This window comes from Ceratotherium simum, chromosome 27 (genome assembly GCF_057802395.1).
Source record: "Ceratotherium simum simum isolate JZ-2026a chromosome 27, ASM5780239v1, whole genome shotgun sequence".
Taxonomy (NCBI): domain Eukaryota; kingdom Metazoa; phylum Chordata; class Mammalia; order Perissodactyla; family Rhinocerotidae; genus Ceratotherium; species Ceratotherium simum.
Genome location: NC_141926.1, coordinates 40,938,351 through 40,957,925, shown reverse-complemented (window position 1 = coordinate 40,957,925; position 19,575 = coordinate 40,938,351). Strand labels below are relative to the sequence as shown.

At 34.6% G+C, this 19,575-nt stretch overlaps 1 protein-coding gene across 3 annotated transcripts in view; it reads right to left on the bottom strand.

Moving 5' to 3' along the window:
• Positions 1-269: 269 nt before the first annotated feature.
• ZNF654 (zinc finger protein 654) overlaps positions 270-19,575 on the bottom strand; it is an 80,698-nt gene continuing 61,392 nt past the window's right edge. For 2 of the 3 annotated variants that reach the window (XM_087418212.1, XM_087418215.1), the window contains 5 exons: positions 18,811-19,013; positions 18,088-18,227; positions 9,641-9,782; positions 4,032-6,372; positions 270-3,372 (listed from right to left, as the gene is read on the bottom strand). In XM_087418212.1, the coding sequence (XP_087274338.1) occupies positions 3,365-3,372; positions 4,032-6,372; positions 9,641-9,782; positions 18,088-18,227; positions 18,811-19,013 (2,834 nt within the window). In that variant the 3' untranslated portion in view covers positions 270-3,364. The remainder of the gene's footprint in view (positions 3,373-4,031; positions 6,373-9,640; positions 9,783-18,087; positions 18,228-18,810; positions 19,014-19,575) is intronic. The other variant, XM_087418214.1, reaches the window with a different exon arrangement.

Sequence of the window (19,575 nt, the reverse complement as noted above, 5' to 3'; positions counted from 1 at the left end):
ATTCACCTGAAATGACTATAGTATCCAGTGTTCTATCAACTTGTAATTCCTGTGTATGGACCTTAGTTAAAATGTCTATTTTGTGTAAACTTTTAGATTTTTTGTTTTTCTATAATGTTTTTAAAAATCACTCAATAATCTAAATATGGTAATAATATTAAGTGAAATATATCATTCTCTTAAGAGACATAATAGAAATTTCTTATTTAATATATATTTTAAGCCTAATTCCTTTTGAAGCAATGTGCTACATAAAACTGAACACTTCATTACGAACAAGGACAATGTTTTATTGAACAAATCTATGTACAGTACAAAAAATTTCTTGAAATGAGACACTATTGTTGATTTATTGCAGTTCAATGGCTCAGTTTTAATTTGTACTCTTATAAAATGCAAAGTAAAATAATTTAATGTTCAACAAGGAAGCACAAATTTCCTTTCTTGCTGAATCTGTAATATCTTTCACATATTAACAATTCCAAAATGCATATGCAGCATTTAGTCATTCTGAAAAGGTGTTTTACAGTACCAAATAAATTAAAAAATAAACACTATCATCCCTTTTAGGTTTCTCATCCATACAACAGTTTAAACCAAACGTGAAAGGAGTACGGCTGAACCTTCAAGTGTGATTTGAAAAGAATCACAAGTTTAATGTTATAAATTATCTACTTATTATATAATTGGTGGTTTTACAAAAAATGAATATGGCTAAAGCCCAAAGTACCAGTGTCCTTGTCCACGGAGAGTCCCCTTTTCTACCTCCTCCATAATATCTGAGCAGCAAAAATTCAGATTTGCTATTTTCTTGACCTTACTGAAACATAGCAGAAAGTTATATTTAATGTTTTGAAGGAAATTTTTATTTAAAAGCAAGGGATTGAATCTTGGTCCATGTCAGATAATACATGCTCAAACTAAAAAAAAAAGAAAAAAGGAGAAGAATCCGAGGAATAAGAAGAAAGCTTCCTTTTCTTCTGAATCTCAAATTAGAACTGTTGGAAGTTTATGCACCCCATAAAAGCAAAATGATGTAAAAGTTTATGTTTTATAAGACATACACAATAAAATGTACACATTCTTTCAATAGCAATTATTTGAGAAGCATATAAAGAGGTTAGAACAGTGTGGTCAAATAGAATTTTATAAAACATTCCTTGATTTAGTTATATATAAACCAATTTGATGTGTCTTTCAGAAACAGTTTTCCCTTAGCAACACAAAAGTAGAAATAAAACCTCAAATTAAAGACAAAAGAATAACAAGTGTTTAAAACATCTTGCAAGATCATGAAAATAATTTCCAGACATGGATTTATGTCAACAGTTAACTACTTATAAAAAAATAAAAGGTTAAAAATGTGATAAAATGTTAAGTTGTAATTTTAAACCTCTGGAAAATGTACAAAGCAGAAATTATATTTTAAAAAAAAACTCCATTGTCCAAATGAACTGGTTTTTAAACAGACTTTTTATTATATGATGTATTTTAGACTGAACTGAAATATAACTCAACTATTATATTTTTAGTATCAGGAAGTATGGAAAAACATTTTTTTTTTTTTAAGTTGACCTTAAAGGATTTACAAATCTGATTGTGTTTACTTATCTATCATTTAAATATAAATTCCACAGCCTAATGTAGGCTATATAACAAAACAAAAACAAACCTAAATTTGACTGGAATGGACTTATGACTATCAATTGCATAGTAGTGAATGCCTATTATAAATAAACTAGTAAAACTGGAAAATTTTTTTTTATCTGATCTATCATGACCTGGAAATCCTAATTTAATAAAGTCTGGATGCTACCCTGGAAGAAATGTTCCACTTCCTTAGTAACTTCCCTCAAGAAGCTTTAATATCCAAAAATTTGTAACAGTAGGGTCTGATGAGATGATCTGCTTTGAACAAAAATGTATCAGTTGGAATAACTGGAATATTTAGTTGACACTGGTACATCAGTAGCTCCATTTCTGAAGAATTTGCCTTTGCATTTTTGTTCATTTTATACCTGCTATAGATTAACACAGTACTATTAGGTAAAAGATCTTTAAGCTTCCTCTTTTAGAGAATGTACAAGTGGAACACATCTGAGAGGGTATTTTAAAAAACACTTCTTGTTTCAACAATTTATTGACTATTAAGTTAAAATCTTCCTTAGGAAAATTACTGGTCATCAAGGAAAATAAATGCATCAGTATATTTTATGTTCTTGCTGTGCAAATTTTTGTGTAAATATTTCCTTTTATATATAAAAATTACTATTCAGACCAAATTCATCACTAATAAATAAGAAAGCATGAGTCATATGGCTTATTTTAGAATTAACTCTTCTAATTGAATAAAACCAATGAATTCTTGACCTGATTCTTAGCTGATAAATTTTTTTTACAGCCAGTTATTTTTATAGGACTTTACTTAGATAACTCACATTAATGTCTAAAGGACCTTACTATGAATCATCAAGCAATGTCCTAACACTACTCTTATGTACAAATAGAAATATCCCAGTGTGCTTATACCATTATTCACATTGAGGAATTTGCAATTCAGTGTTTTCCTTCAACTAGATAGCCTTTAATGGTCTTAGATTCCTCCCATCTCTCCCCAAAGTTACTGATGGTACTTTTTCCATTTAATTGACACTCCTGCCTTTTAAATATAACTCATTGGTATTACAGAAATGGCAAGTGGAAGATTTCTATCAAGAGCTTATTACCAAAGCATTGTTGTCTTGTTTACTTTTGTTTTTTAATTTTCAGTGCTGGCATGCCATTCACTGAACTTTGACCTAATCAGTAATGTAGAAACAACTTAGAATCTTTCATGGATAGCATAGTGATAAATCATTATAATAAACCAAATAGCAAGGTTCCTTAAACCATGTTTGACCAGAAGGGAGGACATAATCTGATTATGCATGACAAGAAAACGAATCTCATTTGTAGAATACTTTAAGTTGTTTATTGTAAACCAACCCTCCCTCTTTTTTATAGTGGGTTAACTTTTCCCTTTCTGTAAGGCCATAGCTGGTTTTTCTTTCTGACTAGTTGACTGAATATATTTCTCACACAAGCGAAACTGAACATGCTGCTATTAATCATCATCAACTTTTATAAAATGTGGTTTTCGGGATAACTGGTACTTTGGGAGTTTTGTAATAACCCTTTTGGAGTCTAAACCAGCACATCTCCTCTGTGAGTTCATTCTAGAAAATGTGCTTTGTCTTTATCTTTAGTAATCCGAGACCGCTCTAAAATTAAGGCCATCAGGGAAATAGCAAACTGATGATGCATTTTCTTGTAGTGCTTTTTTCACACTACTGCTTGATCGACAGATCTTTCTGAAACATTTTTATCAGGCACCTGTAAAACAGAACATGTCTGTTAATTCAAATTTTATAGATGTTCAACTGGAATTCTAAGTCAGATTCCTGTTTAATTGATACCCTTACTCATTCAAAGAATATTTATATTAGTAGAAAGGCAAGCTCTTCTTTTGCTCAATTTTGTTTTTCAATTATTTGCTGGTTCTCTTTTACTTCTGTTTTTGTAACAGAGGCTCAACTTCACTTGGCTTATATTTTGGCATGCAGATGAAAAACATTTCCACCTTAATTACTTTGTTCTAGAACTTTTATTATATGACACTTAGAATGAAGAAAAGCCTTAGACACAGTGAATGAGTATGATCAAAGAGTACGCAAAACTTGTGTTCCAGTTGTGGCTTCCACAAGTTCACAGGCTTGTGCCTATGCAAATTGCTCAACTTCAACTAGATAGCCTTTAGTGGTCTTAGATTCCTCCCATCTCTCCCCAAAGTTACTGATGGTACTTTTTCCATCAGTATTCAGTTGCTTGATCTATAAAACAGGAATAGTATAGTGGTTGTATGAATTAAAGGAAATGATGTATGGGGTAGTGCTTTATCATCTGCTATACAAATGTTCATTTTTTAACCTTATACAGATCTATGGCATTTTCTATTTCTATAGATATACCCACTGAGAAGATAGAAGACTTACTTTCATCATCTGAATCAAATCCAAAGAGTGTCTGACATTTCTTTTGTGCAAGGTGGGCCTCAAGTGCTTCTGCATTACAGTAGGTGGTGAGGCATTTGCCACATCTCAATCTTTTCACTGATTTTTTACAAACGTTATCTTGATCAGAACAGGCATCTACTCTATCAGTCAGAAATTTTCTGCGTTTTGGCATACTAAGGTACCGTTCATCCAGGTAACTGGGAGGCAATGGTCTGACATATGGCTTTGTTAAAATTAAGCCATATGAAGTATGTTCAGTCGTCAGATTTGGTTTGGAAGGTGCCTGAGATACTGGCAGGGTATTGTGTTCTTGTGGTACAACATTGGGTAAAATGGAACCGTTTTCTGTCCCAATTCTATTTGTATCAATTTTCAAAGCAGGATCTGATGAAACTAAAGGTGTCTGCTCTATTCCACGGTGTCCATTGACTAAATCACTAACACTACAGTTATTTTCAGCATTTGGCTCTATGTCAGGCATCTTTTGGTCTATCAAGCTTACATCAGAAACAGTGTCATCAGAATGTTCATTTCCATTCTGAACTAAACTGTCTGTTTCCTTTTCCATACTTTCTATATATGTCTTTGGTTCTGCAGAATCGTTCCTTGATTTGCTAGTAGAAATTGGCAGACTAACAGTTTGTTTCTCATTACTAGGTGAGTCTTTTTCCTGACAATTAGGATTTGTGTCTGTAAGAACATCCCAAAGAACTGCTTCACTTGGCTGTGCAGATGATTCTGGTGTTTTACTTAAATAGTGCTGAGCTTCATGTTCATACAGCAGAGGAAGATCTTCGAAAAGCTCATGGCATTCTGGAAAACTACACTGAGCTTGAAATATTCTGTGACTTTTTGTGTGCTGAGCGAGCTGGAATGGCAGCTTAAACGACTCATTGCAATTAAAATGCAAACAAAAGTACACATTTGGATAGCTGTGTCTATTAAGGTGATCTATAAAATGCTGAGAATCTTCAAACTGCCTTTGACAAAATTTGCATTTTCCTTTGCTCCACTTCATTACTGTTTGCCGCACATTTAAATCAGTTGGATGAACAGTCCTTGCATGTTTATTTAGAAATCCAATTCTTTTAAATATCCTGACACAGCCAAGAGCAGGGCACTTAAAGTTTCCTTCTTGATCTGTAGCATATACGTCTTTTGGGTGGCATACAGTTCCATTGATTTTATGAAGTACTGAAGATTCTTGATTCAGGTCATAATCATCCTCTTCATAATCACCTTCATCCTCTTCCTCATAGTCATCCTCACATACAGGTAAAGGCTCCGAGACATTATTTAAAGAAGTATCAGGACTGCCATTTTCAATAATGTTTTCAATAACATCTTCTGATACACTTACAGGAATTTCAATGAATTCAGCCACATGTGCAGGGATGACTTCTTTGTTTCCATCACTGGAAGCAGTAAAAGTCTCTACTTCCAAATCCTTATTATCAGAATTCCCATTTTCAAATGAAATGAAAGAATTGGAACAATGTAGTTCTTCCAAAGCAGGGATTTCCTGATCCTCCTGTTGAACTGCAGCAATTTGCTGTCTCTGTATTTTCTTAATATGATTCTTTAAATGCTTCTGCATAAGTCCTCGGTTTCGAAATTTCCTACCACATATTACACATGAAAAACTGCCCTTTTTCTGATGAGCCTGGGCATGCCTTACAATGTGACCACCTAGAAATTCCTTGTTACATAACATACACCGATGTCTTGGGACACTGTGATCTACTTTGGAAGCACTAAGAGCTGTGAAGTTTTTCTTCGTGTTAATATGACCTTTAGGTTGCACTCCAGATAGCTCATCAGGATCAAGCTCTCCAGTGCTCTGATCTGTAAGAGAGTCAAGCCCTTCGTCTAAACCTTGCTGTTCCACTGCGTTTTTCAGATTACCTGTAGAATTTTCCAGTGTACTTTCATGTAGAAATCTAACTGCTGATTTATCGCTCAGTAAAGCCACACAGTTTTTCTTAATCATTACGAAGTTCCAGAATTCAGGATCAAAAAACAATCCCTTTTTCAAAATTGGAAGTAATTCAAAACGAACACGATTTTGAACACTACTTGTGCCTTCATTATATTCTTCATCTGGACGTTTGTAAAGCTCTTCAACAGTATGATAAGCTTCCAAGGAGCGCTCAAGAAAAAATATTGAGAGTGCACAAATCCTGAGGATCTCCAAATCATTTGGCAAAAAATGTGCAATTGTTTTATAAATTAGACATTTAGTTTTGGGATCATCATGAAGGTCTAGCTGTAGAGCACAACCACATATTTCAACACAAATTTGTAAGCCTTCTTCTTCAACCTGTAAAAAGAAAAATATTACTACTAACTAAATACCTTTTTTAAAACAATTATTACACTAACTAGTTTATCTTTTTAAAATACAACTCTGAAATGAAAGCTGAATAAACACAGTATTCCAAATGTGTAATTTTCCTCATTGGGTAACCTTTTTAAATTCTTTTTTAATATATAAATAAATCTTTCTTTTTAAACTTGAGAATAATCTGGAAAAGATAGCATTTTAGCTTCCAATTTACTTTATTTTCAAGTTTGACAAGGCCTACTAATTCAAAATGCTTCAGAACTTTATGGTGATTAAAATACAAAATGCTTCATAAACTTATGGTGATTCAAGTTTCTTACAAATCTAGGCCCCCATTTATTATTTTAGGTACCAACCACACATTCTGTGGCAAGAAAGGTTATATACATTTAAACATATTTATGAATATTTGATAAAAAATAAAAATAGATTTTAAAAAAATCTGCTTATGGAAACTCTTTTATGAAGCTGTACTAAATAATATTATTTTACTTTTTCAGTAATATTATTTATCCAACTAAGGGGAGAAGTGTGGCCAACATGAAGAGGGCAGGTACAATCTTTACAAATCTAATAAGGTTATCAGAATAATGAACCTACTGGAAGTTATCTGAAAATCATTCAAGCTTTGAAACTTTTACTGATGACTCCAAGATAACTGCTTCAGCTTTTACTTGGGAATTTGTTGTGTATCCACCTTAATTCAAGTTATAAATAATGCCTGTAGTGATTTGGAACGAAATAAATGCTTGTTTGAATAGAAAGATATACAATAAAAATATGTCTTTAAAATTATGTGTGTGTGCATCATACTGCTTGCATACAGTGTATCAGAGATGACAGGAGGAACACTGCCTCGCCAGCCTCGTGTCCTCTTAGTCCCTTACGTGCTGTGTGACCCTGCTGAACTACTTACAGTTCCACAAGCAGACTTAAACTTTGCACATCATACTCCCACTTTATCTAGCTGGTAAATTCCTACTCATTTCCTATTCATTCTTTGTGAATCAGTTCGACTCTGAAAATTTTTCTCCCCATTCATTCTGGCCCCTGCCCTGGGGTAGAGTTAAACATTCTCTATTCTTTCCATTGAGAATAACATACTTATTTCTGAAAAGCATGTACATACTGTTTTATAAGTATCTGTGTATGCCCCTCCCCCCTGACTTTGAATTTCTAAATCACCAGGACAGGATCTCATTTTTTGTATCCTCCTATGGTTAGCGTAGAAGTTGGCATATTGTGTGACCTTTGAATCACAGAATGAATGGGATCAGATCTATTCCACTGACTTTAGTTTTCTCCTATAAATCCATCATTTCCAGCTTGGAATCCTTTTCTGAATTCAAATTTATTTCTAATTGTCTCTTACAATTAGATATTCCCACCTAGATTTTCCAGATACAGCAAATTCAGAATCCACTGCTTCAAAACAGAATTCCTTCTCTTTATCGAAAGTTCTATCTACATCCTCTCTCTTGACTCATGAAATTATAATGTACCCAGTTGCCCAAGTTTAAAAATTTAAGGATCATCACAAAAGGGAACAGCTACTTCCTTACCTGAAATCTTTTAATGATTCCAGTATATTTAGTGACCAAAGTTCCAACTTTTAGTGTAGCATTCAAGGCCCTTTAGGATCTCCAGCACCCCCACCCCCGCCCCTGAAGTCTCTCTCAATAGTTTCCTCTCCCACACACTTCCCCATGTTTCTCTGCTACCCTATTAATGCCACTGGACAGATGTGAGAAACAAAAAATGAGGCAAAAGTGCTCTATAAACTACAAAATCCTCTACAAATGTTAGTATTAGCCTCATGTAGCATTCAAAACCCAGCTTAAAGCATCTTCCTCTGTGAAGCCTTTTCACATATGCCATCTGTAATGTCTCCTTCTTCTGAAGTCACATAGCATTGGCTGTGCCTCTTTTCACAGCACTAAGGCATGTGAATGATCTGACTGTAAACAATTAAGCACATTTTTAATATTTATTTCACCTTTGAATTTTTCCTCTTATAATGTATCCTTAGGTTGACCAGACATATGAAAATAAGAAAGCTCTATGATAATTGGCTGAACTTCACCTATACTGTAAACTTTCTATAACAAAAGTCTCTCAATTTTTGGTGCAAATGAGAATCATACGTAAAAAAAATATATATGGATACATCTTTACTTTTTAAGAAGTTTTACAGGTGATTCTGATGCACTTCAAATGCTGAGAAGTATTCTATAGCATAGTTTGTGTTTCTCCCCTTTTTGGCAGGGAGACGATCTTTGATCCATCTGAATGACATTTCATTGTTTAATAATGAAGCTATTAATGCAGTCAGCAAAATAAATAGGAAATAAAACAAAAAACCCTCTGATACAATGCTGCCAACTTTATATCATGGGAAGATGATTACTGCGTGGTCATACATCTAATGAGAGATGTGATAAACACATAAATATATAAGAAAAAATTAAAATATATTATTTAATGGATGCCTCCTTATATATTTAAAAGTAACCCACATAAAGATTCAGTTAAATGGAGCTACCTAAAATGTAGGGTAGCTTTATCTTTCCTATCTTTGTATTCTAAGTTCTGCTAATATCCGAGGGAGAAGAGTTAGAGGATCTGCAGGATCCACTTTTTATGTAACAGTCATATGCAGAATTGTACTCATTTGCAAGTGGCCCATGAAAAACCTGCTTCAGAACTATTTTTAACAACAGGTAATGTGTTTTTACTATCACTTCAAATAAACATTTAAAAAATTTATCCTTAAGTTTCAAAAGTACCTCAGAATTCATTATTCCTTTTCACCTAAACAACAGACTTAAAACTATGAATTATATTTCTCTCTGACAGAGAGCAAGTATTAACTATAGATATACAAAGTTCATTTGCAAATTAGTTAAGATTCTACAAACAGGACTTAGGATAATGTTAAAAGTGACAAACTTATGTAATTACAAGAAGAGATAATAGCTTTTTATGGAAGCAATTGTTCCCATATTAAATTTTAAGTAAAATTTTTTCTCTTTTTTCAGTTATTTTCATTTATGTATACCCTTTGTACCACGTTGGGAGTTTAAGGTTGTGGGGGAGGGGAGGATGTAATATATGGAGAATGTGGCCTTAAAATCCTCCTTTCTCTTCAGTTTTATAATCAGATAAATTTTATAAGAGATTCAAGTTTCAGTGAACTGTCATTTAAATTTCATTTAAAATGAAGGGATAAATATATCCTATTTACCTCATCTTTAATGATTTTCATGAAAGGAAATATGACTCTCACATTAGTTGCTGTTCTTAAAAGCTGGTAGCATTGATCTACAAAAACTTGTTTTGAAGGATTAGACTTAAGCTGAAGTTTACTCCATATGAAAATCAACTCCCTGTAAATGAGAAAAAAAGAGAAAGATCAAAAATACAGCTTATTCCAATACAGACATTAGCCATCTTTCCTTGATTCTATAGTGCCCTGGCTGAGATGTATACAAAGTGAGCATAAATGGATATTATGTTAACCTCCAAGTACTTATGCTACCTAATGGGAATAACAGAAGCTGGGAGAAAAAGAGAGATCAGAAATGGCAATTTTGCAGTGGGAAGGAATGAATTCCAATCATATGCTGACAAACCTAAGGCATCTCTGGTACTTGATCAAAACAAATTCTAATCCCAGTGTACCAATATTAATGATATTACTTAAAAAAAATAAACTTTGGCCTTTAATTAGTACCCTATTTGCAGATTTAGAAATCAATGTTGTAGACTTTCTGCAAAGAAGAAATGTTTCATATTTTTCATTTTCAATCTGTTAAGTTACCAACAGTACTACAAATTAAAAGTGTAACTATATTATAGTACTGATTCTGAGGTTTTATGTTTTGGATCATCTACTCTTCCATTAAGATGTAGTACTTTTAAACAGACAAGCTATTGGCCATTTAACGTTTTTCACAGGTAGATTCTTTTCTAAAATATGGCCAAGGTTATTACATGAGCAAGGTGGGACTAGTGGGTTTTCAGGCACAGAAAATCATAAGATATAATTGATACATCTGGATATCACATTTTAGCAAATTAGAATTCTTTAAAACATATCATAAAAGTTATATAAAGCATCATAATCTAAAAAGTATTAAAATAATGGATGAAAATGTTTTTAAAAAATATGGTTTACTGAGTATGTACTTTGATGCCAGTACATACAGCTATTAAATCTAAGGACAGCTTGACTACTATCGTGAAGGTGCACATAGTTTACTTACTGAGGTGATACAGAAAACACAAAACAGAAAAGGATGTCAAGCAACAGAAGAAGTAAAACCAAAATTCCATCTTCATTTCATACTAGCTGTGTGGCTATCCATAAGTTTCAGTCCACCACCCACTTTGTTTTGCACACGCAGTCCTTTAAAAAGCTCACCAAGTTTCATACCTTGCTCCTAAATCTCCATCTGAGTTCTTTCCCAATATCTATGCCTGGGTATTTCAATTAAGACTGCCTTCTATCACCTTAACCCACATAGAACAAATCATATTCCTACAAAATTGATTATCTTTTCCTACATCAGTCAAAGACACTAAACATTCCTCTAACCTGTTTGTTTCTAACCTATTTATTTTCCACAGTCTTTATATTTCTATTATATTTTTGCCCACAGCCATACCATTCCTTCTCAATGCTACCACCTTTAATTTTATACATATACTTCTACAGGGGTTGCTAAATTTATCTGTTTCCAGCCTCGTAGATCATTTCATTTAGTGTCTATTCAATATGCCGTATATAATGTTAAGAGCAACAGAAACACAGGTTTTAGAGTCAGAAGGATCAGGATTTGAATCCTGGGCACTCTTCTAGGTTGGTCTCCTCACTGTCAGTTAATGTGCTTCACTTATTCTTACTTTTGTTTATGATGATCGCTCTACATGGAAAGTACTTCTTCATTTCTAAGATGAGCTTATCTTTCCAAGTCCATATCAAATGCCTCTTCTTCATCAAAGCCTTCATGAATACCCCAAACTAAAGTGATAGCTACTTCAGAAGAGATCTTATCCCTTGTATTAATTTCATGCCTATCATGTACTTCCTTGTTTATATTTTATAGGTCCTATTTCCCCAACTATTAATACATTGTAAATCTCAATGACACATTGTAGAGTGGAGGGAGTGGCAAGAACACAAGATTGGGAATAAGGAAGACCTAACTCTCAATAGGGCATTATACACTAATTGGCATGGCACTATTCAGTTCACAGTGAGCCGCCTTTTTCTAGGAATAGCCCTAATACACAAGGTTGGAACTCCAGTGGCCATGTCTCCTATGTGACCTTCCTCATACCTTCCTTAAGATGCTAATTCAGGGGTAGGAAACTGACCCCAGTCAGGCCAGCAGAATCCCTGGAATGTTCTCAAGTCTAAACTATGAAGTTTGGGGACTGCTGGCATTCTTTCTGGTTTGCAACAGGAGAGACTGAAACCAACTGGCAGAAAAGAGAAACAACTTTTTTAAAAAACCCTAGCAATCTCAATGTCCTTGGTAGCAGTGATCTTTGAGGACCAGCTATATCCCTGCCTTTTTTTTTTTTTTTTTTGGTAAGTAAGATTGGCCCTGAGCTAACATCCCTTGCCAATCCTCCTCTTTTTGCTGAGAAAGATTAGCCCTGAGCTAACATTTGTGCCCATCTTTCTCTATTGTGTATACGGGATGCCACCACAGCATGGCTTGATGAGTGGTGCATAGGTCTGTGGCCAGGATCCAATTCCACGAACGCCGGCCGCCAAAGCGGAGCATGCAAACTTAACCACTATGCCACTGAGCCAGCCCCCCATCCTTGTCCTTTTTATGTCTCCTGTTATACCCCAGTATCATTTCAATAAATACTATCTGTTCCCTAAACTCCTTAATTAGACATAAGATGCTATCACTTGCAAACTGACTAGTATAAATTCCAACTCCATTTTGTTATTAGCTGTGACTTTTATCTCTTTTATCCAGAGTTTTCTTATACATGAAAGAATTGAGAGAAGTGAAACCATGTAAGTGAAATGTCTGGTATATACTGATGTTTAATAAATCGCTAGTTTCCTGTTATTTTCCTTGTCTTTATAATCTTCATAGTACCAAGCAGTGAGATTTATTCAATAAATATGTTGGTTAATAATCTGAAAGCATTTAAAGAAAGCCTCTTGAGGAAATATATTAAGAGAAATTGTAGACATGGAATGAGGTAGAAGATGATGGTAGACATTCTAAATAAGGGTTATGTTATGTACAAAGGGATGTGGATGGAAAAAGGCAAACAAATCAACTGTGTTTAAGAAGCTATGGCATATCTCTGCAACAGATTTTTTTTTTTTTTTTTTTGTGAGGAGATCAGCCCTGTGCTAACATCCGCCAATCCTCCTCTTCTTTTGCTGAGGAAGACGGCCCTGGGCTAACATCCGTGCCCATCTTCCTCCACTTTACATGGGACGCCGCCACAGCATGGCCTGCCAAGCAGTGCGTCGGTGCGCGCCCGGGATCCGAACCAGCGAACCCCGGGCCGCCGCAGCGGAGCGCACGCACCTAACCGCTTGCGCCACCGGGCCGGCCCCTCTCTGCAACAGATTTAAAGACAAAAAATGATTGTTGGAAATTATGGGACAGTATTCCATTCAATATTACACAAATGAATGTTTAACATATTAGAAATGTATATATTTATTCTCCAACTTGTTCTAAAAAATAATTTGAGACACCTTACAGACATTCTTGGTGTATGATATATTTTTTTTCTTTTTTGAAAAGAGAGATCTTATTTCCCTTTGTGTCTGTTAACTCAGGAGGAAACTTGTAAACAAAATGTTAATTCCAAGATCCTAATAAATTTGCCAGAAGAGGGCTACCAATATGAATTTAGCTTTCTAGCAGGCAAAGCAGAAATCTCAAGATTTGGTTATGAAGCTCCATTTTGACTGAACTTACAAAAGGGATCTCCGGTTTTACTTGTATACTGGATTTTAAGGCAAACAAATAAACAAAACACCCTGAAAACCACTGAATAGTCTTCTTTGCAAAGAACAAAGGAATGTTTAACGAAGCTTACATTTTCTTTTCAGAGGGTCCTTTAGAAAACACAAAACCCATGTGTTAAACAAACACATTTCCCAGGTACTAACTACTAACACAATCATCAAGTTATCTAGTTGCGGAAAACAGGCTATAACGGGGTCTACAGCCACCCTCACAACATAGATTTTTTTCATATTTGACCCATTTATAGTAAGTAATGTTTAATAACTGAGGCTGTGAGTCAGGCTGCCTGGGTTTGAATCCTGGCTTCATTATTTACTAGTTGAATGGCGTGGGCATAATATTATCTACCCCACAAGACTGTTGGAATCAATGAGATAATGCATATATAAAGCAAAGACTATAGGAAGCACTCAGCAAATATTAGCAGCTGCTATTATTATTATCATTATTATTATTATTAGTGATGGTGAGAGAAATTGGGTTAGTGTCTTGCTTCACTGGCTCGAGACAGAGCAAAACTGGACTGTGAATCAGGTTCCGTCCTCAGAGAAGGGAAATGAAGGGTAAGCTGCTTCATAGGAAAGCCAAAGATGAAACAGACAATACAGACCTTCTACGCTGGAAAGAATCCTGCTCTTCAAGTTACAGTGAAAATCAACTTTTAGAAGCAAGAAAAAGGACCCCAGCATTCAAAAATATAGAGAAGAGGTAGAAGAAATAAGAGGGCAGGCGATCAGAACTCAGCCTACTCAAAAGGAAGGGCACAGAAGCAGGCTCAAGACTCCCTTCCAGTCAGGCAGCTGGGAGTCACACACCCGGCTTCTATTCTTAGACGAGGACTGTGGCCAGGAGCAGGAAAGAGGCACTGTTCTATTTTTAAGGTCCTTCCCTAAAGAGCAGAAATTGGTTAGCCAAGGGAAGAAGAAAATAAAATATGTTTTCCCATTTTTTTGTTTGTTTACACTTGATTCTAGTTTACTTACGAGTATATTAAAATGAAAAGACTAAAGATACCCTGTTTAAAAAGTTTTATATATATATGTATGTGGGACCAGCCCAGTGGTGTCGTGGTTAAATTTACACGCTCGCTTCAGGCAGCCCAGGGTTCACAGGTTCGGATCCCGGGAGCGGAGCTACTCACGGTTTATCAGGCCATGCTGTGGCAGGCATCCCACATATAAAGTAGAGGAAGATGGGCACGGATGTTAACCCAGGGCCAATCTTCCTCAGCAAAAAAGGATTGGCAAGGGATGTTACCTCAGGGCTAATCTTCCTCACACACACAAAAAAGTTTAATATAGCCAAGGACAGAGGACATTCCTATCCCCATCAGAAGATCTACAGAGAACACTCTTATCCCCATAGGAAAAGATCTACTATAACAGTCAAGACTGTATTCCATTTCAGAATAACTACATATAAAGAAAAGATAATACTTTGAAAACTATTTTTAAAAAAGTATGTCTTACCACTGCCTCTTGATCCCCTTCTCTATTTGAAATTCCAATTTACACAGTAAACTTTTGAATAAAAATTTGCATAATCTAACTAAAAGTATACTCCCTTAGAAGATAAGTCCACTAGTTTCTAGACCCAGCTCAGCTATTTGAGTCTGAGTCTGAAGATTTTAATCTATAAAACAAGAATATTAAATGAGTTTATTTTTAAATCCCCCTTCAAGCTACTGTTTTAAATATTTAAGAATTTAAAATTCAATGGGGCCGGCCCGGTGGCATAGTGGTTAAGTTCAGATGCTCTGCTTCGGTGGCCTGGGGTTCGAAGGTTGGGATCCTGGGCACGGATCTAGTCACCGCTCATCAAACCATGCTGTGGCAGGCATCCCACGTATAAAGTAGAGGAAGATGGGCACGGATGTTAGCCCAGGGCCAATCTTCCTCAGCAAAAATAAAATTAAATTAAATTCAAAAGCGTTGATTAAAAAATGTTTCTAGACCATAGCATTTCAGATTATTATGTTCAACAAATGAAACCTAGTTTTCCCTTAAAAATTAATGAACTGTCAAAGTGGTTGAGTTTTTTTTTTGTGTGTGTGTACTAGGGAGGGGAGGCAGAAATTACTAGAATCTTTTATAACTATTATTCATGATTTCTCCTAATAGCACTTGAAGGGTCGGTACTAAAAACACTCTCATACCACCTTCTAAATTACATGATTGCTGGGTAATTAGAAGCTTCATATATCCTACTAAAAACTTTTAAGTAATTTTTTTTTTTTTTATAATTTTATTTATTTATATTTTTATCCCCAAAGCCCCAGGAGATAGTTGTATGTCATAGCTGCACATCCTTCTAGTTGCTGTATGTGGGACGCAGCCTCAGCATGGCCGGAGAAGCGGTGCGTCGGTGCGCGCCCAGGATCCGAACCCGGGCCGCCAGCAGCGGAGCGCGCGCACTTAACCGCTAAGCCATGGGGCCGGCCCCTTAAGTAGTTTTTAAAATGTTGAAAAAAACTAATATTCACACAATGCCATTTACATCAGCACCCAAAAAATGAAATACTTAGGAATAAATCTAACAAAGTATGTACAAAATCTATATGAGGAAAACTACAAATCTCTGATAAATGAAACCAAAGAACTAAATAAATGGAGAGATATTCATGTTCACAGACAGGAAGATTCAATACTGTCAAGATGTCAGTTCTTCCCAACTTGATCTACAGATTCAATGCCATCCCAAACAAAACCCCAGCAGGTTATTTTATGGATATTGACAAACTGATTCTCAAGTTTATAAGGAGAGGGAGAAGACCCAGAATAGCCAACACAATACTGAAGAACAAAGTTGGAAAACTGACACTACCCAACTTCAAAACTTAATACAAAGCTAAAGTAATAAAGACAGTGTGGTACTGGTGAAAGAATGGACAAATTGATCAGTGGAACAGAATAGAGAACCGAGTAATAGATTCACATAAATATAGTTAACTGATCTTTGACAAATGAGCAAAGGTTATACAATGGAGCAAAGACAGTCCTCTCAACAAATGGTGCTGGAACAACTGGACATCCACATGCAAAAAAATGAATCCAGACACAGACCCTACACTCTTCACAAAAATTAACTCAAAAATGGATTATAGACCTAAATGTAAAATGTGAAACTATAAAACTCCTAGAAGATAACATAAAAGAATACTCAGATGACCTTGGGTATGGTGATGCCTTTTTAGATATGACACCAAAGACATGATCCATGAAAGAAATAATGGATAAGCTGGACTTCATCTAAAATTAAAAACTTCTGCTCTGTGAAACAGAATTAAAAGACAAGCCACAGACTGGGAAAAATATTTGTAAAAGACACATGATAAAGGACTGCTATCTACAGTATGCAAAGAACTCTTAAAACTCAACAATAAGAAAACAAACAACTCGATTAAAAAATGGGCCAAAAACTTTAAGAGACACCTCACCAAAGGAGATACACAGATGGCAAATAAACATGAAAAGATGCTCCACATCGTATGTCATCAGGGAAATGCAAATTAAAACAAGATACCATTACACACCTATTAGAATGGCCAAAATCTGAAACACTGACAATATCAAATGCTGGTGAGGATACACTGCTGGTGGGAATGAAAAATGATACAGCCACTTTGGAAGACAGTTTGGCAGTTTCTTACAAAACTAAACATACTCTTACCATACATTCCAGCAATCATGCTCCTTGGTATTGACCCAAAGGAGTTGAAAACTTACATCCACACAAAAACCTGCACACAGCAGCTTTATTCATAATTGCTAATACTTGGAAGCAACCAAGATGTCCTTCAGTAGACAAATATATAAATAAACTGTGGTACATCCAGACAATAGAATATTATTCAGCACCAAAAAGAAATGACCTATCAAGCTATGAAAAGACATGGAGGAACCTTAAATGCATATTACTAAGTGAAAGAAGCCAATATGATACACTATATGATTCCAACTATATGACATTCTGGAAAAGGTGAAACTATGGAGACAGTAAAAAGATCAGTGGTTTCCAGGGGTAGGGATGGGGATGGGAGTGAGGGGAGATGAATAAGCAGAGCATAGAGGATTTGTACGGCAGTGAAAATACTCTGTATGATATTATAATGATGGATAATAGGAAATTAACATTTGTCCAAACCCACAGAATATGTAACACCAAGAGTGAACCTTAAGGTAAACTGTGGACTTTGGGTGATTATGATGTGTCAATGTAGGTTCAAGCTTCATAAAAAATGAAGCTTGACGTATCATTCTGGCGAGTGATGTTGATAATGGGGGAGGCTATCCATGTGTGGAGGCAGGGAGTATGTGAGACATCTCTGAACCTCCCTCTCAATTTTGTTGTAAACCTAAAACTGCTCTAAAAAATAAAGTCATAAAAAAGAAAAAAAAAAATCTAACATTCCAAACTTACTTTAAAACATAATTATCTCATTATAGCACATACCTTAAACATTTACACTATCAATTACTGGTACATGATCATATTCTTTTTTAATCTTTAGGTCTTACAACCTACTATTGTTTCTTGCACAGTAAATGAAAAAAAAAAAAGTGGCTTAACATTTCACATAACTTTACAAAAAATATAAAGTCCAAACTCTGCTAACCAATTCTCCTTCTGTTCCCCACCTTACCATTTCAGTTTCTGTATTAGGAACACTTACCAGATACAATACATATCCCCATTCTGGAGCTGTGGAATAAGAAAGGATTCACAGAGTTGCAAGGCTAACATAGTCTTGCCTTCTTTTTCAGTGTTACAGATGATATCAATTCCACTCTTACAATCAGTTTTCAATAAATGCTATAAGAGGAAAAGAAAAATCAGTTCATATCATCAAAAATATCTAAAAAGCTAGTTGCAATAACTGTTTAAACATTCAGAAGAAATTAGACTCCCAGTTTTCTTCCACAAAAACAACGATGAATTGTACAGAAATATTTTCATGGTTTCACTATATAGCACCTACAGTTTACAATGACTACTTTTAATCTCATTTATCTCCAAAACTTGTGGGTAAGTAGGGTCCATACTAGGAAAAGATCAATTCTTTCATCTTAAAAAAAAATAAAATAACATGAGCATTTATTTTCTTAATATTTTATTTAAAAGGCAAAATCATAATGCTCCTCAGTTTTTATTTGACCTCTGTTACACAAGAAGCTTAACGTGAATTATGCTTACTAATGTTTTGTTAATTTCATCATTTGTTAATATCAGATTCTGTCTAATTCAATAAGCTTAAACAATGGCCAAAGAGAACACATCTAGATAATGTAATTTTTAAAACCCTTGGTATTACTGTTAAAGGAATTTAACAACAAGAATGGGCTACACTCTCTTTTATTCTAAGGTTAAAACAGGCAAACATAATCTCAAACAATACCTCCCGGAATAGCTGATCTTCTACAGGTGACATAAACAGACATGTGAAGAGTGCTTGATGGAAGTACAAGTCTTTACTGATTTCTGGGTGGTTTATGCAAGATTTAATAAGAGCCATTGCTTCAGGTATGCGTTCACAAGCAATTAGGTATCTGGCACGTAGTTCAAAGAACAGTGGATTTTCAGAACTTAAATATTTGTTCACTATATTAAAAAGAAAACAGACTCTTATTACTCTCAAGAAAAGATTCTCTCAAACTTTGATTTGTTGTTTGAAACTTTAGCACTAACATGTGGTATCTAATTAGATTAACCAGTTATTTAATTAAATAGTATTTTCTGTAGTAGTTTATTTGTGAAAAGAATATTTAGTTATGATTGGAAAAATGGAAATGAGTGACACCAAAACAGTGCTTAAGAAATATCTGTTGATTTCTTCTCAGTCTAAAAAGTAAAAAAAAAAAAATTTAAAAAGAAAAAACATGAAATATTCTTTGTTCAGTTCACTAATATGTTAAAATATGTTTCAAATAACATGGGGTCTGGAATTTCTTTCTAGTCTAAGATTATGTACTTTATCTTCTTACTGCTCAATATTTTCATTACTGTAAGATTAAAAGGCTGAATCCTACATATGTCATTAAAACTACATTAATTCAGACTACAGAGAAATATAATCTGAATTAATGAAAAAAGTTAAATCATTAAAGAAATATATTTGATTAATTTTCAACAAAAAACTACGCCAAAAGTATTGCCAAAAAGG